The following is a 20,280-nucleotide window of genomic DNA, read 5'->3' as shown; positions in this document are numbered from 1 at the left end:
TAAGGACTTCTCCCCAAAATGCACTGACACTTTCCAAAAAATGCGACCACTGGGTTCACGAAACGGGCGTTGGTTGTTTTAGTGATGCTGTTGGCGTCGCAGTCCTTGTCGAGGAACACATGGCAGAAGCAGGGAGAGGGCCTGCAGATGATGCCGATGTGGCTTCTTTGAAGACATCCAATGTTGGATATGTCAAACGTTTTCATCGGCAGCCTGATCCACCCACCAAAAATTGCTCGACAGCGTCAAGGTTAACGTTGGCCTGAGAACACCGACATCGAGCGCCTCAAACCTCGCCTTGAACGAGCTTGACAGCATTATTTGTGTACTGGCATTGGATGCTGACTGGAACCCGTAAAGCGTTATTGATGAGGCGCTTCCACATGTGTGGAGAGAGTATAGTGCATAGGCAGATTCCAGAGATACAGACGCTCCGAAACACAATCTCCGACCTTGTCCCACTCTCGCTATCTTTCTCACCCGAACTCGTCTCCCAATCCACCCTGCCGTAGCAAGGCCATCAGACGCTCTCTGAGAGACTGCGCGCTGCAACCAGTTTCTGGCATCCGAGTGCGTTCCTTCCGTTTCTGCCCGAGGCGCTCGTCTTGTTATATCTGCACTCAAAGAATCGGGACACCGCCAGGCGAATATGATTGCATATGAGTAGAGAGTGAGGGATAGATCATGATGACTGCACTGTGGACGAGGACGTAGATGCGATGGATTAGGTGTCAACGAAGTATTGTAGTGCAGTGATGAAAGCAACGAGAAGTTGCTCCTTGCTGTTTGCAAATTGAGCGCTTTCCTTCCCACCGCGATGTCCCGCTTGGTTGTGTTACTACCTGCAGCTCTTCCATCTTCCAAACGTTGACGATTGGTCAGAAGGTTGTACGTTTGCAGTGAGAGCAGTGTTGGAGCGCGCGACGGCGGGGTGTGAGTGTTTTGTCTGTGCAATGGAGGGCATTGGGAGCTCGCGCACGTTCACGGTTCATGGTAAAATATCGTGTACAGCTTTGTCGAGCATTGGACTTCCGAGTCATCAAAATCGCCTGAAAACGCAACATCTTCCCTCAGACCACCAATGTCGAATGCAAATGCCTTGAACCTCACCTTGCACGACCTGTCTGCGTACTGGTGTTTGATGTCGACCTGCAAGGCGCTATCGACGTGAAGGTTTCATAATGGTAGAAAGGGCGCGACTGGTGGTGGCGGGGAAGTCGCGTGCTTAGGCGGATTCCAATATTCAGGCGCTCTGAAACACTATCCCCAATCCTGCCCCCGCGTCTGTGTGCGAGGTACTCGTCTGGCCATATTTGCACCCCAAAAATTGGTACAGGTGAACCTGCGCTGAGAGTGAAGGTTGGATTATGACGGATGAATGGTAGAGGAAGATTCCGGGGCACGGTAGATGCGATAGAGAAGATGTTGGTGTGAGCAAGTAATTCGCAAGTGATACATCATTGTATCGTCTGCGATTTTTGGCGGATTATTGAGGACGGTGGTGCAACAAATTCGAAGGCTGCGTCTAAATGGTGCTCGTCGGTGTGTTCCCCGCTGAGGATGGCAACGAGTGCGCGTTCCGGTAATGGTAGTCGGAGCGTGAGAACATTAGTACGCATCAGTCTTACTGGAGCCAGTCGCACTGTTCCTCCAGTCTGACGCGTTAGCTTCACTCCCTTCTCTTCCTTCGCGTCGATTGGACATCCACAAGTCTGCCATTCGTCTCTCAAGGACTCTCAGAACTGGGTCCCGATGTCCGATACATCCATCCATCCTCACCTTCCTTGCGCCCTCACTCAAACCCAGCACTCCCTTTCCATGGTCACCTATCACTGGCTCCAGCGAGACATTACGACAGACACACCATATCTATATCTATCACGATCAGATTCTTCTCGAAGATTATTTTAGAGAATATTCGGAGCACAGAGTACAGGCACCACCTTCGAAAGAGTCACACCCGGCTCTTTTTCAGTACAACCGTGGCACTATTCCCTCTCTAGTTCTTACTGCAGACCACCTCGAAGACAGTGAGAAGCGACTGATGCATTACTTTGCTGACCGGCCCCATTGATCCGCGGCACATGGGTTCTCGTGTCGTCCGAGAATGCCTAAGGACGAAAAAGAAGGCTTAAAACCACCAATAACAGGCGAATAAATCGTCGGTCTGTCGAAGAAGATTACCGACTATATATGGTGTCGAGGACGAGTCAGGGTTGGATCCCGATATGGAACGGAAGGATGTAGAGAGTTGATGTTGAGATCGTTGTTGCCCTAACGTCGAAGGCTAGGCATAGATTAATTGGATTTCTGGGGAGTGAAATATAGGCATGATCGCCCTTGGGGCATGAGCATAACCCTATCCCATGCTAGCAAGTAGAGATGACGATAAGGACGAGATGACATTGAACGGTTGTACAGTGCCGAAGAAAGGTCTTACCACCAAGTCCGAGTAGTAAGTCGCTACCCATTACGGATCGAAGGTCATCTTGTCGTCCCCAAAACTGGGTACACATCAAACAAAACGGATTTTTGAGGGGAAACGGACCTGTGTTTGAAAAAGCCAGACCGTGGACTTGAGAAATGCAAATCGTGGTTATTAGCGTAGGTGAGAGGCGTGGAAGAAGAACTTTGAGTATGGGCTTGTCGAATGCCTCAAACCTCGCCTTGCACGACCGGCGTTCGATGTCGACCCGCAAGGCGCTATCGACGTGGAGCTTTCATATTGGTAGAAAAGGTGCAGAGCTGGTAGAGGCGGGAGTCGCATGCATGGACAGAATCCAGAGATGCAGAAATGTTCATCGGTGTGCCTCCCACTGAGAATGGCAACGAGTTCGCGATGCTGACCGTTCTGGTGATGGTAGTTGGAGTGTGAGAACATCAGTACGCGCTGCTGACGTCAGTCTTACTCGACCTAGTCGCGTTCCTCCAGTCAGATGTTGGTCAGATGCGTTAGTTTTCCTCTCTTCTCTCCTTTCGCGTCTATTCATAATCTCAGAACTGGATCCTGACGTCCGACACATCCATCCTCATCTTCCTTCGCGCCCTCACTCAGATCCAGCACTTCCTTCCATGGTCAACCATCACTGGCTCCCGCGAGATGCCGCGTCACAAACGATTTCACCATTTCGATCTCTGGCAAGACGCACCATATTAACCATGATCATATTGTTCTCAAGGATTACTCTAGAGAATATTCGGAGCACAGAGTAGTGCGCAGGCACCACCTTTGAAAGAGTCACACCCGGCTCCTTTTCAATACAACCATGGCGCTATTCCCTTACAGATCAATCTGCACTCCCTCAAAGACAGCGAGAAGCGACTTGTGCACCAATTTTGCCGACTGGCCCCATTGATCTGTGAGACATGGGTTCTCGCATCGTCTGAGAATGCCCGACAAAAAAGAAAGCGAAAAACCACCAATAGCAGGTGAATAACTCGTCAGTCTGTCGAAGAAGATTACTGACTATGGTGTCGAGGACGAGCCAAGGTTGGATCCCGATATAGTACAGAGACTGACGATGAGTCGACAATCCAAGGTTTCGATGAAGAGGGACAATAGGAAGGGGATGAAGAAGGCATTGAGTTCAGAGATGGTTGGACGAGGACGACGAGGGCGAGGACTGCGAGGCTGTAGTTAACGAAGAGGCGTTCATCATTCGTGCCGAATCTTCGAAAATCCCCCAAATCCAAGGTTGACAAAGCGGTCTCCACGACGGTTCCCAAACCCAATCACTGCTACCGACATCTCCATCCTTGGCTCCGACTCTAACCTTCGTGACTGCGCAAACCCGCTCGTGGAGCTCTTCGACTATCATCGCTTTCGTATCACGACGAAATTCCTTAAAAACCGTGACATCATTATATGGTGTGCGAAGCTCATGCGGAGCGACGTCGATATGTTGAAGTTGCTGTATACGCAAATGGCGCGGGCTGAGGATCGTCAGACGAAAATCCGCTTGTCCGCCATTTCCAAGCTTAACTACGTTCGGGGCGAGCTTTACCCTATTGAGGATGGACTTGTGAAGAAGAGAAGGGACGATGAGGCGGACACTGGAGGACTCTCTGACTACCAAAAGGTATGCTTCTTAGATTGCATCCTAGTTTTGTCACTGACTATTCCTTCAAAGTTCGTCCTTGGATTTAATTCTGAGCGAGCAGTCCAAGTGGTATCGTGATGAGATTACCGGTACTTTCGACCTCGACACATTCGAAATCACCTACCTTCCTCCCATGAAATCAGTCGGCAATTCCACCGCTAGGCTCAAAGCCGACGAACTCTTGGGCGACGGTCAGCAACAGATTGTCGAACATCACCGTACCGAGAATCTCTGTCCCCTCTTCAGTCGATCAAGTCTTCTCTACAATCCCCACCGCATTACAACCTATGTCGAGAACATGCACCGAGATCTTGTACTCATTCGAGGCGCAAGACGCTTGTGTTTGTAACATGACTTGCTGTTGACCTCCGTGTTGCTCGATGTTGCAAAGGATTCGCTGGCGTCTTCGTTTGAGATATCTGTGCAGAACACCCGGTAGCTGAAACTCCGGCAACAGATAACGTTGATGAGCAGAGCTGGCCGAGACAGGGAGTTCTGGAGCTCGTAGAGAGGCTTGTGCTTCCAGAGCTCGTAGACGAACCATAAGGACTCTTCCATTTCGACGCTTCGTCCCGCCGACCTCGCGAGCAGTTCCCTGGAGTTACAGAGAAGAAGGCCGTCAAGCGATACCAAGTAACGCACGAAGCTTGCGACGAGAAGATCTTCGACTGGCTGGAAATTTTCTGTGTACTCGCGAGAAGAGACCGTAAAAACGGCGACATTCCTGAGGGAGATGGCGGTGGAGGAAGAGACGATTATACAGTTCGTCAAAGCTGACGGGAATTTCTGACCCAGAGGCCAAAGACATCACGAAACTTGACCTTCACGATCTTCTTCCTGTTGGTGTCGGTATCCTTTATGCTGGTATGTCGTGCCAGGGAAGATCGTTCGTTCCCTGGCGGAAGAGCTGTTCGCGGGTGGATTTGTTCAGGTTCTCGTGTGTACTGCGAGGCGTCAATCTGCTAAAGAATCTCTTTCCCCTCTTCAGTCACCCGAACCTTCTCTCACGTTAGAACTCATGTCAAGAATAAAGATCGAGATGTTGCACTCGTTCGAGACACGCCTTCCCGGGTTGCCGGACGCTTGTGTCTGCAACATGTGCAGAGACCTCCTCGACCTGAACACTTGCAGATGTGTGTTCAGGCTGTTTGGGACAGACTCTCTTTTGAGGCAGGTGCCACACTTTGAGCCAGAGTTGATTCAGAGGCTGGTATCGGATCTGTGTACGATATCATGGAGATGGAGGACGACAGGCGAACAGCGCTTTTGCAAATGACCCAGGCGCAGATGTAAGCATTTCCATACATTTGTTATTAACGTATCCTTATTTGATTTTACAGGCAAGACGTTGTTACGTTCGTCAACTCGTGCCCTCAACTCGTACCCTACGCTCGATGTCACGCACGAGCTTGTCAGCGGGATACTGTCAGCGGGGACTACACAGCGGGTGCTCCGATAATCCTCCAAGTCGCTCTCGCCCGGGACGTCGACGAAGATGACGAAGAAGGCGACCAGACAGTAATTGCACCATTCTACTTAGGGAAGAAGATGGCGAACTGGTGGCTGGTTGGCGAGCCTTCAACACGACAGCTATTGGTCATTAAGGGGGTGACGGTGACGAGAAACCTGGCCGTCCAGCTGGAGTTCACGCTGCCAAAGGGCAAGCATTCGTTGAAGTTATATGTGATATGCGACTCGTATGTAGGGGCGGATCATGATATCGGATTGGACGATATCGAAGTTGCGGAGGGTGAAGAATCTGACAGTGATGAGGACAATAATGATGATGCTATGGAGGTGTGATTTTTGTATTTTGATAGAGCTATCTTTTTTATCTGTAGTAACTGTATTGTAGTCGATGAACGATTTGTGAATCTGCTACGGTAGGAAATCCTCATAAGTCATACTAAATAATACGGAATGTCTGCCTGTTACAGAGAACGACCGGGGTCAAACCAACTTGAGGTGGGTTCTCATGTGTCGACAGACCAGGAAGGACCTTTACAAGAAATTCTTGGTTAAGGGTCTTCCCATTACTCCATCTTCCGACTCACTGGCTGCACGACTACTTTCTGGCAGAGATTGTGATCAAAATTACGGAGAACAAGCAAGATGCTATGGTAGGACGTACCAACTTTACGCTTTTTCGATGCTGAACTGACTCTTCTCACCAAGATACTATTTCACGTCACTCCTTACACTGCTTTTCCCAGTTCCTCCCTTGTTTAATATTCGATGAATACATAAAGAACTACTAGTACCTTGTAGCATTAGTTCGTGTTTTTTTTGGGCCCACAGCTGCATGAGTTCCTTGTAAGAGAAGTGAACTTTGCCACCTCCAGATATGCATGATGGCTACTCGAGTTAAGAAGAGCTACCACGCAATGTGTACTTGCTCAAATAAGAATATATCGACGTTTTTCAGTAATACGCAGTTTCTTTAACCTTCTACGTTCTTTTTTTCTAGGAATTTCCACCAGCGACACTTTCTCGAACATCCCCCCTGGCAGGCTTCGCCCAACAACCCAACGATAGCATGACATCCCCAAATCAACAGTGCCAGGATCAATCAGTGTATAAGTGTCTTCAGGTATCGGGTATGTGTGGTTGGCGATGATCTTGAATCCACGTTCTATCCCACCCTTGTTTTTAAAAATCAACTTTCCACGTCGAGGACCCCCTTCCACAACAGCCAACCCCTGCACCAACCCCTTTTCAATGTAGTACACATCACACGAGTCTTCATCCCCTGTCTCATCCCGATGAACAAAAATGTGAGGGCCATGATCATATGTGGGCAGAGGCTTCATCATAACCTGGTCCCACGATGGCCTCCATTTTGCGCGTGCATTTCCCGGTTCAGGAAACAAGGAGAACAACTCCCCCCGACCCAGCGTAAGCATCGAATTCACAAGTGCTGTCCATGCCTCCTCGAGAGACTGACCCTCATAGTATGCTGGTATCGTCTCGGGCCACAGAAGAAATGCCAGTCCTGCAACTTTGTCAACTGGTTTGGTCGACACTCGATTTTGCATCTCCCCCAGTGCCACAGACACAATACAATGTGTAATGTCCACCGTAGACTCCAGCTGCTTGTGAAACCTGGTCAGTAGCTCAGTCTCATACTTTCTGCCCTTACGCAAGTTGGCATGCATTGGTCCATTCGGTGTGTCCCCAGCAATCACCATCTTGTCCCCAACCTCCTGCAGTGTCCATGCACGTCTAAACCAACACCGATCACTATCCAAGTCGCCCTCCTTCAAACTCAAAGGCCGACCCAGCCCACTCAAGTAACACACCACTTCTGTCTGTCGATACATCGCCCCGATCACGGGCACATCCAGCTTCCATTCCTCTGTACGCATATCCTCCCCTGGACCACCCACCTGTCTCAAACACAGAACATCCAACCACGCGTACTCCAGTCCGAGGTTGAGCATCTCAATGCGGATCAGCTTGAGATCACTCTCTTTCGGGACAGGAACAGGCCATTCATATCCGTTGATAGGCGTCCACACGTCGGCGCGATCCTTCTCGTCCACCCACGCATGCGATATCGGGTCAGGCCACAGCCGCCACACGGCGCGGACGTCATCAATGTCCATGATCCACCGTGGGACCACCCGATTACTATACAGATCCCAGACACGTCGAGGTGGCAAAAATGGTTCGACGATCTGGTTACCAATGAGTGCTTTTCGTCGCTCGTCCCGGTCCTTTTTCTCACATTTACAAACATAAGCTCGTATAGTGCTCCAGTTGTGGGTGTACCATATCCGGCGGAGAAGGCTATATGCCATGCCAAAGTCGTAGTCGTTTGTGATACAGTCATCAAGAAGAGAAGAGAGAGATGGAGTGTCCAGGGCGTGTGATGTCCCGAGTGTCGTGTTGAGTTGATCCAAGAGGCTCTGAATGCCGAGGGTAGCGCAGGGAGTGTCGGCAAGGCGGGATGATATCACAGGCTTTCTACCGGTGTACGCCTGTTGCAATGGAACGACAATCGACGAATATGCTTGGCCCGTTTCAGTGGAGCTGGAGATGGTGACTGCTGGAAGAGAGATTTCCTGGGAACAGTATCAATTTTCCTCAATCTTCCCTCTGTTTGTTTGCAGATTGACTTACCTCCGGAGGCCATAGTTCATGGTCATCAAGCTCAGAATCATAGGTGTCAAAAATTATATTCCAAGCTTTGTTAAATAGCCGCTCTTCCGTGGTAGTAGTCTGCGAAGGCCTAATGGAAGATAATTCTAAATGCGAGGCGAGCGACGAGTCTGGTGTCACCTCCAAGACAGGACCAGGATCTTCTGAAATAGAACTACTGTGCTGCTCTTGTGGCTCACACGGCACGGTTGTGTCGGGATTTTCAAGTTCCGAGGTTTCATTAGGAAATGAATCTTGAATCGTCGGGGCAGTCGAAAAGACAGAGTATATGTGGTTCCAAATCAACATCACGCTGCCGAAAAGCCATTGGTATAAGACTTTGGATAGTGCTAATGCTGTCATACTGAGCACTCGAAACAAGAAGGATTAATGATACGTACTATTTCCCATTTTTCAGGCTCCCATGGGTATGCAGTCGAGGGAGTGCTAAACAAAAGGCTGTTTGCCTTGAGGCAAGCAGGTGCCGCAAGTCGCAGCTCGAATTCTCCGGACCGATGCTAGGGCTTCGTGTGAACAACGATACTCGCTGAAGGTGACATTTTCGTGTATAAAGAAACATGATGATGACGATGTAGAGGCCTTCTTCCTTTCGAGCTTATAAAGGTTGTGCCATAAGGAGTGGCTTATTTTGAGAATGTTGGCTTGGAGAGTAGGAACAAGTTTATTAAGTGAGATTCAAGACATGAATTTTGTCAAGGACGACAGATATAGGTAGGTTTATTTATAAACACCACTTGGAATAACCACCGTCAATGCCATATCCAACTGAATCTACCAGAAACCAGCTCAACGGCGCACAGCTTGCCATGCTGGACATCATACATTCCCAGCTGATCGCAGGCTGTCGATAATTCGAGCCCGTTGGCCCCAACTTCAATCGTGTCGAGTCGAGGTCTTCTACCCTTGATCGATAAGGAACCGAGTTGTATGGTACCGTCAGCACATGCACGAATGAGACGCGGCCAAATTGGATATCGGCAGCGGTGAGTTCGGCAAGGATTTTCCTGATGTCCCATAGCTCAATAACATCGAACGATAATACTGTTCCCCGGTCGGTTCGTGAGCGGTAGAGGAGGCTTAGAGTCTGCTGGTAGGTCGACCGTGAGTGGGTACACCCTCTTGATGCCGTCCTCGATAGTTCTTCCTATGAAAGCGATACTGTACGATGTCAAAGCAGGCCACCGTTTAAGTTCGCACGCGGGCTCCGACGTAGACGATATTTGAAAGGAGTTCGGATGAAGGATTATAAAGGTCGATGAGATATGATCACAGTGGCCAATCGACGCGTAGGGGAAAAAAGAGAAGATACTGCACGGAACAGGGAGTCGACGGAAATGGTCGAGGATGTTGTAAGCTCGGCGCGTCTGTTTGGTTTTGCAATTGGTGACGTCATACTTCTCAGGTTTCTTCCCAACGAGTACACGAAATTTAGCAAGCAATTTTTCTTTTTCTTTTCACAACAGTTCTGACCTTTCATTATAAAAACAAGGACAATCTCCCCGACGGATGCACATGGACCCTGAAGATGGAGTGCCCGTAGTGCAATTGTTCCTTTCTCCCTCTCGCGTTCAAGTCCAAGTTTAGGTGGTCAAACGAAAACGAACCCTTCACCAAGGGAAAAGAGCGCGTAGGTCTCCCTTCCTCCGCGTACGCGTACTAACTCTTGCCGACGGCTGTAGGGTACCCAACACGCGGCACTCGATCGTGTAGCAGCCCATCTTCCGAGCAGGAAGAGTACGGTTGTGGGAGGACGATTTTGACCGGGTATCGACGGTGTTTTTGAGTGACAGGGAGGAGGGTGTTTGCGCAGGAGGAGGATGGGAAGGGGAGTGGCGGAATTCGTGTTGGATCTCCTGCTCTACGATCTCGCCTTCGCTGTTCAAAACAGCTTTAAGCCTGCGATATATCTACCATTATGTACGTCCAGCATCCTTCTACCACTTGTAACTCATACCACAGCCACGTCAAGTCACCCTCAAAGTTCCTCTTTCTCGTCTCTCATCTCCGCTAGCAATAACCACAACGTAGGCTCGATGTTTCCCAAGTCCACGGTCTGGCTCCGAACCCTCGAAAATCCCTTTTGTTTGATGTGCCCCCAGTTTTGGCGGACGACGAGGTGATGTCTATAACGTGAGGCTGGGTAACAAGTACCTTCTCGTACCTCAGGGTGGTCCTCGCTAAGAAGGCCTTTCTTCGGCACTGCACAACTCCTCTTTAGCATGGAGCTTTCTGCTCGCTAGCATGGGACGGGGTTATGTTCGCGCCTCGAGGCGAGCACAATCATGCAGCACATCTGTGTTGTAAGTCTACATCTCTCTTGTCCCATTCATAAATTTGGCTAACTTTATACACCTAGCATTCGACGCTGGGACAACGGATACCTCGGTCTAAGCGCAGTCACAGTGAGGAGACCAGGTAATTATTACACTGTACTTTACACACATGTAAAGCGCGTAATCACACTGGGAATTTAATATATATAACGCTTAACTTGCATAATTTACCGTGGAGGATACGAAAGAAGGATGTATTCAGAGGACAAGATACACCGGAGAACAGGATTGGTACGGGTTATGTGCCGAGGATCCAGCCGGCCTGCATACGCTCCTCTAGCCCTTCGACTGCTCATTCAAGTTCCTCATACCCATGCTACGGTGATCAGAACAAGACGTGAACCAAAGATAGTATCCCGGACAGCGCCTCTGCTCTTCTCGACGCTCGCTACATTACGGGAAAGGTAGTGCTCAATGAAGCAGTACTTTAATTCCTCCCGTAGTTTCCTTCAACTACAACCGTTAAACACGTATCCCGCCTGCAACGAACGGGCCCTCAGTGAGATTATCCGTTGCGTGCAATTCGGCATGTACCACCGACACCCTTCCCAGTCTCATCGCAAGCGACTCTCCCAGAAAATACGCGGACTTTTCTCCACACGGATGTGCGGCGCCAAGCTCCGTCCGTTTCTCCAAAATGCACTAACAGGCGGTAGATGAAGGGAGAGGCCGTATCCGATGTTGTTGAATATTTCACCCTACCGCGAGGTGGCTGAGTTCCATATTTGTAGAAAGGGAGCAGCTGGTGGAGGCGGGGGACGAACAAATCCCATATGATATCGGGATGGCAGACACCCCAATCGTGAGTCACTATTTCCAACTTCTCATCTGTCTGCGGTGATGGGGAGTTAGTACTTCATCATTCGCTTGGTGCGGGTTGAGTCATTTGGTATGGGTTAGTGCCAGGAGGTCGTCGTCGGCAGCTGGGAGTAGTGACACAATGGATTGTTATTGCGAGCGGGGTCGCTCAGGTATGATGATACCACCGGGCGTTGTAGCCGAAGAGAGATGGGTCATTCATCCATTCTCTATCCCACTACACAAAGGTGCAGCCAGTAGATAAGAAGCATCGAGTGAATTTGGAGCTCCGAGGGGCAGTCCTGGCTTGGAGACGTTGAACGTCGACGATGGTCAAGAGGTTGGATGTCTCGCGGTGGGTGCGATGGCGAGGTGTGAGTGTTTTCGTCGCTTGCTGGGAGGGAGAACGTCTGTGCAGTGAAGGGCGCCCGGAGCTTGCACGCACTCACAGTTCGTGGTAGACTATCATGCACGGCTTTGGGTGTCCGATGATGGATATTTCACCGACAGGCCGTCTATAGATCCACCCACCAAATCGCCCGACAACGTCCGCTGATGTCAAATACCTCAAACTCCCTGTGCACGACCTGTCTGCGTACTTGACTTGCAAGGTGCTATCAACGTGGAGTTTTCATATTTGTAGAACAGGCGCGACTGGCGATGGCGGGGGAGTCGCGTGCATGAGCGGAATCTAAGATGTAGACGCTCCCGAAACTCCATCACCAACCCTGCTCCCGCCCCTCCCAATCTACCATGGCGAGGCCATCATCACCTTGGATCCCGCAACTGGTTTCTGGCGTCCGATGGCGTTCCTTCCGTTGTACGCGAGGCGCTTGTCCTGTCGTATCTGCACTCGAAAGACTTGGTACGGGTGAATCTGGTTGCGTGGGCGCTGAGAGTGAAGGTTGGAACATGAAGGCTGCGCGGTGGAGGAAGATTTGAGGTAGACGTGATAGAGGAGATGTTGGTGCGAGCAAGCAGTAGGCCAGTGCTCATAGAGACGCGTCAATCCATCACCTGTGGTTTTGTGGCGTATTAGAGGAGGGTATAACGAAGGCTGCGTCTAAATTGGAGGCAACGAGTTCGCGATTTCGGCCGTTCTGGTAATGGTAGTCGGCGCGTGAGAACATTCGAGCATGCACTGCTGACGTGAGTCTTACTCGATCCAGTCGTCCCTCTAGTCTGACGCGTTAACAGTACTCTTTTCCTTTCCTCGGCGTCGACCGGATAACCGACGGCTGCGCTTCATCCAAAAGCTGGGTCCCTACGCTTCACAATGCCCAACATATCCACGCTACCATCAATCGAACCCGGCACTCCCTTCCACCACCATTGGCTAATACCGCGTCAAAAACGATTGCACACCTGGCCTGACTCGCTGTATCGATGGGGTAGTTATGATCAACTCCTTCTCAAGAAATATTTTAGAGAAGATTTGGAGCGCAGCCGCCAGCTGAAGCATCTTCTAAAAAGTCACACCCCGCTCAGTACAACTATGGTATTACCTCGTTACTACAGACTGGCCTGCGCACCGAGTGCCGGATGGGGCGCCTGCTTCACTGAATGGTCGCATTGATCCAGGAGTCCTGTCATCCGAGAAATGCTCAGGGGCGTGGATAAGAAGAAAAGAAGATAGAAGAGGCCACTGGGCCTTTAATCGGCGAACAACTCGTCAGTCTGTCGAAGAATATTATCGACTCTGGCGTTGAGTGCGAAGCGGCATGATTAGATTCCGGCATGGAAGGGAAGGATATAGAGGTCGGCGTTGCTGGGGTTTACCGTTTTCGACGAAGAGGAACAATGGGAAGAGGACAGAGAAGAGTTTGAACTCAGAAACGAGTCGGACGAGGACGAGGGGGGCGAGGGCTGCAACTGACGACAGTTAGCGAAGAGATACTCATCATCGATGGCAAATCTTCGAAATCCATCGAAACCGAGGCCGTCTTCACGATGGTTCCAAAACCCAATCACCACTGCCGACAAAAACCTCCTCGTACACACTATCCTTGGCTCCGAGTCGAACCTTCGTGACTACGAAAACCATCTCATGGAACTCTTCGTATCAGAGCTTTCTATCACAACAAAAAACTCGCGACGTCATTTAAATCTCGTGCACCAAGCTCATGCGGAGCGACGCCGGTAAGCGCGTCGACGTTGAAGCTGCTGTATACGAAAAGTGCGCGGGCTGAGGATCGTCAGACGAAGGCTCGCCCGTCCGACATTCCCAAGCTTCACCACATTCAGAGAAAACTCTACCTCATGGCATTTGGTATCAATGAGTTCATTCCTCTTTGCACGCATTTCGGCGCTGGAAAGGTATGCTTCTTGTATTGCATCCTGGTTTCGTCACTGACTATTCCTTCATCCTTAGATCCAGTTTTGAACGAGCTATCCAAATATCATAATGAGAGTACCGGTACTTTCAAGCTTGACACGGCTTTGACTATCATCGCTTTCGTGTCACGGCGAAATTATTTAAAAACTGCAATGTGATTGTCTGGTGTATGAGGGTCCTGCGGGGTGACGCTGATGCGTGCGTCAACTCATTGAAATTGCTGTACACGACAAGGGTATGAGCCGGGGATCATCAAATGTTGTGTACTATTCCCAAGTTTCACCATATTCAGAGAAAGGGCATTTAACGTCGATGAGTTCATTCTTTGCGCTCTCACCAGTGCCGAAAAGGTATGCTTCCTCAGCTGCATCCTGGTTTCGTTGCTGACTATTCCTTCATTCTTAGATCCGATTCTGAACGAGCTTAACGAGACTACCGGTACTTTTGAGTTCGAAATCATCTATGTTACTCCCATGAAAGCACTAGTCCAAGAGATGGTCAGCAACTTCCCCACGGCTTCAAGTGTTTGGTATCACAGTCGGCAAATTCACGGACGACTCTCGGGGTGAAGCAACAGATTGTCGAACATAACCGTACCATCTCCATCCCCACTTTTGTCGTCCAAGCCTTCTCTACAATCCCCGCCGCATTACAACCTGTGTCGAGAACAAAAGCCGAGATCTTGTTCTCATTCGAGGCACGCTTTCCTGGGATGAGGTCGTAAGACGTTTGTGTTTGCAACAGGGCTCGGTGTAGACCTCTGCGCTGGTCGGTGTTGCAAAGGATTCTCTGGCGTCTTTGTTTGAGATGACTGTGCAGAACACTTGGTAGCTGAAACTGAGGCAACAGATGCCGTTGATGAGCAGAGCTGGCCGGGACAGAGAGTTCTGGAGCTCGTATAGAGGGTTGTGCTTACAAGTTCCAGAGCTCGTGGACGAACCAAAAGGACTCCTCCATTTCGATGCTTCGTCCTGCTGACCTTGCAAGCAGATCATCGGAGCTAGGCGAACAAGCGATACCAAGTAACACACAAAGCCTGCGACAAGAAGATCCTCGACTAGCTGGAAAGTATCACATCCTGGTTTTCGTGCACCCGCAAAAAGAGACCATAAAAACTGGCGACATTCCTGAGGGAGATGGCGGTGGAGACGGAGACGATTACTCAGTTCGTCAAAGCTGACAGGACTTTCTGACCCAGAAGCCAACATCATCACTAAACTCGACCTTCACGATCTTCTTGTTGGTGTTGGGCTGGTATATCGTGCACGGAAGATCATTCCCTGGTGGAGCTGTTTGCCGACGGATCTGTTCAGGCCCTCGTCTGTACTGCGAGGCGTCAATCTGCTAAAGAATCACTTTCCCCCCCTCAGTCACCCAAACCTTCTCTCACGTTAGAACTTGTGTCAAGAACACAGGTCGAGACCTTGTACTCGTTGGAGACACACCTTCCCCGGGTTGCAAGATGTTTGTATCTGCAACATGTGCAGAGACCTCAACCTTGAACACTCGCAGATGTGCGTGCAAGCTGTTTGAGACAGAGATTCCCCTCTGAGGCAGGTGCTGCACTTTGAGCTAGAGTTGATTCAGGAGGCTGGTATCGAATCTGTGTACGATACCATGGAGATGGGGGACGACAAGTGAACAGCGCTTTTGCAAATGACCCAGGTGCAGATGTAAGCATTTCCGTGCGGTTCTTATTAACGTATCCTCATCTCATTCTACAAGCAAGGCGTCGCTACGTTCGTCAATTTGTACCCGACGCTCGATGTCACGCACGAGCTTGTCGGCGGGGACTACACAGCGGGTGCTCTGATAATCCTCCAAGTCGCTCTTGCCCGGGACGTCGACGAAGATGGCGAAGAAGGCTACCAGGCGGTGATTGCGCCGTTCTATCCAGGGAAGAAGATGGCGAACTGGTGGCTGGTTGTCGGCGAGCCTTCAACGCGACAGCTGCTGGTCATTAAGCGGGTGACGGTGACAAGGAACCTGGCCGTCAAGCTGGAGTTTACGTTGCCAAAGGGCAAACATTCGTTGAAACTATATGTGATTTGCGACTCCTACGTCAGGGCGGATCATGATATTGGATTGGACGATATCGAAGTTGCGGAGGGTGAAGAATCTGATAGTGATGAGGACGATAGTGATGATGCTATAGAGGAGTGATTTTTTGTATTTTTTGATAATGATTTGTGAACCTGCTACGGTAGGAAATCCTCATAAGTCATACTAAATAAGGTGAAACAACTGCTTGTTTATTGAGAATGACTGGGATCAAACCAGATGGCCTGGGGCATCATCATGTACAGATGCTTAGCTCGCTGGGTTTTGTCAAATTGTCATGGGTGTGCAATACTACAAAAGGAAGGAGCACAGTCGACTATGTGGTCATGGATGTCCTGCAGATCTGCAGATGGTGGGTCAAGCATATTGGCCAAAAGACAACGAACGGTCGGGAGTCGGTGTGTCCTCATGTATCGACAGACCAGGGAGGACCTTTACAGGAAATTTTTGGTCGAACAGTGTCTTCCAATCGAGAGCCATCGTCCGACTCACCGGCTGCATGACTACTTTCTGGCAAAGATCTTTGAAATTACCGAGAATAAGCAAGATACTATGGTAGGACGTTCCACCTTCTGCGATGCTGAACTGACTCTTCTCACCAAGATATTTTCCCATCACTGCTTACACTTTTCCCAGTTCCTCTCTTGGTTAATTTTTGATGAATATATAAAGAGCTAGTACCTTGTAGCATTGTTTGGGTTTTTGGCCTTTATACCTGACAGCGGCTGCTTGTGTTCCTTGTAAGAGAAGTGAATTTTGCTGCCTCCAGATATGCATGATAGCTACTCAAGGTAAGAAGAGCTACTACGCAATGTGTATTCACTCAAATAAGGATATATCGACGCTTTTGGTAATACGTAGATCCTTTAACCTGAACTGGTCTTCACGAGAAATTTCCAGCAGCGACACTTTCTCAAACTTTCCCCCTGGCAGGCTTTGCCCAACAACGCAACCATAGTGTGGCCTCTTTCTGGGACTGGAGGCTTTAATCAGTGTGTAAGTGTCTTCAGGTATCGGGTGGCAGCGATTCCAGATCTATATTCTATCCCACCCTCATCTTTAACAATCAACTCTCCATGTCGATCACCCTCCTCCACAACATCCAACCCCCACACCAACCCCTTTTCAATGTACTCCACAATGACACACATTGCATGAGTCTTCATCTCCCGTCTCATCCCGATGAACACGGACACTGGGGTCAAAATCATATGCAGGCAGAGGCTTCATCATAACCTGGTTCCATGATGGCCTCCATTTTCTGCCTGCATTTCCTGGTTCAGGACATAAGAAGAAGAACTCCCCCCGGCGCAGCGCATCCATCGAATTCACGAGTGCTGTCCATGCCTCCTCCAGAGATTGGCTCTCATAGTATGCCGGTATCTTCTCGGACCACATCAGAAATGCCAGTCCCGCGACTTTGTCCACCGGGTTCGTCGACACCTGATTCTGCATCTCCTCCAGTACATGAAGCATCCTGTTAGCGACCGATACAACAAACAAGATCAAACAACTAAGCGTGACTCGCACTTCGGTCAGGCGCTTTATGTTGTCCGCAGGTTTGCGTTAAGGGAGCTATCGCTTAGTTGAGCGAGAGTGAGTTCAGACTAGGTTATCGGGTGAATAAACTTTAGTTCGAGACTGAGGTTTAAGACCTGCAGTCAGAGCTACTTAAATACAGTTTGGATCGTGCTAAATATACTACAAGTGTCTGCAACGGTACGATTAAACGTACTGAATCCGCATGGTAGAATGCGATCAAGTCCGGAGAATTAGCATAAGCGAGATTACGAGAGAGTCGATAAGATAAGATAAGCGTGCAAATCGTAATATTACCCCCCTGTTAAGGCAGTCGTCCCGACTGCAACGTAGTTTGGTTTTGGAAGGTAGGCTCCTACAAGAGAGGGTGCGTTTGGTTTTATCAGGTATTCTTGAATTGCCTGTACCAATGGGTGATCGGTTTCCGACTCTGTTACTGATTCATGTTCGGACCAGGAATCGGATTCGTCTTCGTTCTCCCACCACTCTGCTGGAGGTCTGGTGATGAATGAGACTTGTTCGAAGTCTTCGATTGCATCTCTGGCGTTGTCCAGGTCCTGCTCATCTACCCAAGAATTTTCCTCTCTGGGATACCCTTTCCACTTAACGAGGTATTCGATTCCCGTTCCGCGCCTTCGTCCTCTTCCTCTTGCTCTTTCTCTTCTGTCTACAATTTCCTCCACTTCATACTGTTCTTGTCCGTCTATGAGATCTGGTGGGGGAGGTAAGGGCTGTATTTGGATTGGGAACTCCGGCGGTTGATATGGTGTGAGGAGATTCTCGTTGAAACGGTCATGGATTTTCCACGCGGGGGGAAGTCGTAGTTTATATGCGGATGCGCCATGTTTGGAGAGTACTTCGAAGGGTCCCACTCGCTTGTCCCCCAACTTCTTCATGGGTCGGGGAAGAGATAGGTTTGTAGAGTCCAACCATACTTTGTCTCCTGGTTGGTACTCTATTGCCGCTCGTTGATGTTTATCATATTGCCGCTTCATGGTTATGATCTGCCCTTTGGGATAACAGGTCTGCCTTTTTGTTCGCTGTCCCTGGCTTGTGGTGGAGAGTGAAGTGATATTCGGTGAGCTCTGTTACCCATCGAGCTTGGCGGCGGTTGAGTTTTTGAGGCTTTCGGAAATACTGGAGATTTTGATGGTCTGTCCAGATTTCAAAGTCCTGATATGCCCTCATGAGGTAGTGCCTCCAGTCTTCCAGGGCTAGCATGATTGCCAGCAGTTCCTTGTCGTATATCTCGTAGTTCCGTTCCGTTACTGTGAGGGCCTTAGACAAGAATGCTACGGGTCTCCACTTCCCTTCCTGCTCTTGAGATAGAACCGCTCCTATCGCTCCTTCACTTGCGTCTGCTTCTACGCGGTATTTCCCTGTTTGATTCGGTATGGCTAGTACCACTTCCTCTGCTAGCTTCCTCTTTATCTCTTGAAACGCGTTTTCTTGAGATATTCCCCACGTCCACTCTGCTTTTCCCGTGAGTTGGGTTAATGGCCGTACGTGCTTGCTGTAGTCACGTATGAACCTTCAGTAAAAGTTGGTGAAGCCCAGGAACGATTGTAGTTCTCGCTTCTTGGTTGGCTGAGGCCACTCCATGATTCCTTTGACCTTGACGGGGTCCATGCGAATTGATCCTTGACTAATTATTACCCCGAGGTACTCGGTTTCTAATACCTCGAATTCGCATTTCTCCGCCTTGAGGAATAAATTATTTGTCCTGAGGATGGATAGGACTTCCCGAACCACCTTGCGATGCCTGTCTTTGTCCTTGGTACAGATCAGGATGTCGTCTAGGTATACTGTGACATCTCCTCTCGCGATCTGTTCTTTGAACAAGTCGTTCATCATCCATTGGAAGGTTGCCGGGGAGTTGGTGAGTCCGAAGAACATCACCATTGGTTCAAACAACCCTCGGTTGGTTCGGAACGCTGCCTTCCATTCGTCTCCTCCTTTAATCCTCACATTGTTGTATCCCCATCGTACGTCCAGTTTTGTGAAATACTTCGCGTCTTTAAGTTGATCCATCAACTCTCCTATAAGTGGAAGGGGGTATCGATTCTTTATGGTCATTTCGTTTAGCTTTCGATAATCCTGTACGGGTCGAAGCTTTCCGTCCTTCTTTTTGACAAAGAAAAACGGTGATGCCATTGGGGATTTGGATGGTCTGATCCTTCCTGATTCCAGATTTTCGTCAAGGAACCTATCCAGCTCTTCTTGTTCTGTGGGGTTAAGTGGGTAGACTTTACAGTCTAGGCTTGCGTTGGCATTGGGAATTAGCTCTATGGCGTGATCCCATGGTTTGCGAGGTGGTAGTTCATCGAAGTTTTCCTTGGCGAACACGTCTCGGTATTCTCGGTACGGTTCGGGTACTATTTCTTCGAAGGATCTGGCTTCCTTTGCTTGATTGGCTTTGGCGGCTAATTCGTTGGCCTTGCTCCCCATAGCTTGTACGTGAAAGGCTTCTTCAAAGTCGATCACTAGGATTGTGTCCCCTTCTTCTATTTCCGCTCCCCACTGCTGTTCTGGGTCTTCGTCTGGTAACTGGAATGGTATTTTGCGGCATGCGCATCTTGCTAGAGTTACTGCTCCGGTTTTCCAGTCGATGATTGGATTATGGCGTTTGAGCCAGTCATGTCCTAGGAATAGGGGTACGTTTCCTAAGTCAACGACGGCGAGATCGATTTTTTCATGATGGTCTCCAATCGTCATTCGAAGTTCCACAACTTCGGTGATGTCTCCTCCTTTATTTCTGCTGCCATCTGCGTTGTATACTGCTTGCGCCTTGGGTAATTTTACGGTGTTCATTTGGTTTTCCTGTACGAACGCTCGGTTTATGCAGCTTCCAGTGCATCCGCTGTCAACTAGAGCGTCGACCGCCTGTACCGATCCAGTGTCCAAGGTTTCGAGTTGTACCCGAACATTGACGCTCCTTCCTTTTCCTCCTCGA

General features: G+C 49.5%; 7 protein-coding genes across 7 annotated transcripts; 4 read left to right on the top strand and 3 right to left on the bottom strand.

The window, feature by feature from the left end:
* The first annotated feature begins 3,833 nt into the window (after positions 1-3,833).
* Positions 3,834-4,517, top strand: EV420DRAFT_1343110 (uncharacterized protein). Its single transcript, XM_060468948.1, has 2 exons — positions 3,834-4,079; positions 4,131-4,517. The coding sequence occupies exons 1-2, from the start codon at positions 4,042-4,044 to the stop codon at positions 4,447-4,449; spliced, it is 357 nt and encodes a 118-aa protein (XP_060322265.1). The 5' UTR covers positions 3,834-4,041; the 3' UTR covers positions 4,450-4,517.
* Positions 4,518-5,293: 776 nt separating this feature from the next.
* On the top strand, positions 5,294-5,991 carry EV420DRAFT_1590540 (Sec63 domain-containing protein; the record flags this gene model as incomplete). The annotated part of the gene is given in 4 exon segments (XM_060474914.1): positions 5,294-5,389; positions 5,441-5,460; positions 5,474-5,510; positions 5,525-5,991. Coding segments are annotated over 4 exon segments (484 nt in total), but the record flags the coding sequence as incomplete, so codon positions are not given.
* Positions 5,992-6,496: 505 nt separating this feature from the next.
* On the bottom strand, positions 6,497-8,252 carry EV420DRAFT_1317369 (uncharacterized protein; the record flags this gene model as incomplete). Its single annotated transcript, XM_060468699.1, has 2 exons — positions 8,223-8,252; positions 6,497-8,164 (listed from the first exon to the last, which is right to left on the bottom strand). Exon 2 carries the CDS (start codon positions 7,898-7,900, stop codon positions 6,497-6,499), a length of 1,404 nt encoding a protein of 467 aa, XP_060322263.1. The 5' UTR covers positions 7,901-8,164; positions 8,223-8,252.
* Positions 8,253-8,942: 690 nt separating this feature from the next.
* Positions 8,943-10,482, bottom strand: EV420DRAFT_1753759 (uncharacterized protein; the record flags this gene model as incomplete). The annotated part of the gene is made up of 3 exons (XM_060480467.1): positions 8,943-9,405; positions 9,923-10,168; positions 10,423-10,482. The coding sequence occupies 3 exons, from the start codon at positions 10,480-10,482 to the stop codon at positions 8,983-8,985; spliced, it is 729 nt and encodes a 242-aa protein (XP_060322262.1). The 3' UTR covers positions 8,943-8,982.
* Positions 10,483-13,298: 2,816 nt separating this feature from the next.
* On the top strand, positions 13,299-14,907 carry EV420DRAFT_1487526 (uncharacterized protein; the record flags this gene model as incomplete). The annotated part of the gene is made up of 6 exons (XM_060470535.1): positions 13,299-13,531; positions 13,570-13,708; positions 14,068-14,077; positions 14,133-14,224; positions 14,266-14,447; positions 14,718-14,907. The coding sequence occupies 6 exons, from the start codon at positions 13,299-13,301 to the stop codon at positions 14,905-14,907; spliced, it is 846 nt and encodes a 281-aa protein (XP_060322261.1).
* Positions 14,908-15,206: 299 nt separating this feature from the next.
* Positions 15,207-15,890, top strand: EV420DRAFT_1487525 (immunoglobulin E-set; the record flags this gene model as incomplete). Its single annotated transcript, XM_060470534.1, has 3 exons — positions 15,207-15,241; positions 15,304-15,400; positions 15,453-15,890. The coding sequence occupies 3 exons, from the start codon at positions 15,207-15,209 to the stop codon at positions 15,888-15,890; spliced, it is 570 nt and encodes a 189-aa protein (XP_060322260.1).
* Positions 15,891-16,690: 800 nt separating this feature from the next.
* On the bottom strand, positions 16,691-17,308 carry EV420DRAFT_239050 (uncharacterized protein). The gene has a single exon (XM_060481348.1). The coding sequence runs from the start codon at positions 17,262-17,264 to the stop codon at positions 16,914-16,916; it is 351 nt and encodes a 116-aa protein (XP_060322259.1). The 5' UTR covers positions 17,265-17,308; the 3' UTR covers positions 16,691-16,913.
* Between the last annotated feature and the right edge of the window lie 2,972 nt (positions 17,309-20,280).

This window comes from Desarmillaria tabescens (assembly GCF_030435595.1).
Source record: "Desarmillaria tabescens strain CCBAS 213 chromosome Unknown EV420scaffold_127, whole genome shotgun sequence".
NCBI classification, from domain to species: Eukaryota; Fungi; Basidiomycota; class Agaricomycetes; order Agaricales; family Physalacriaceae; genus Desarmillaria; species Desarmillaria tabescens.
The sequence above is the reverse complement of the archived record's forward strand: the minus strand, read 5'-3'. Positions and strand labels throughout refer to the sequence as shown.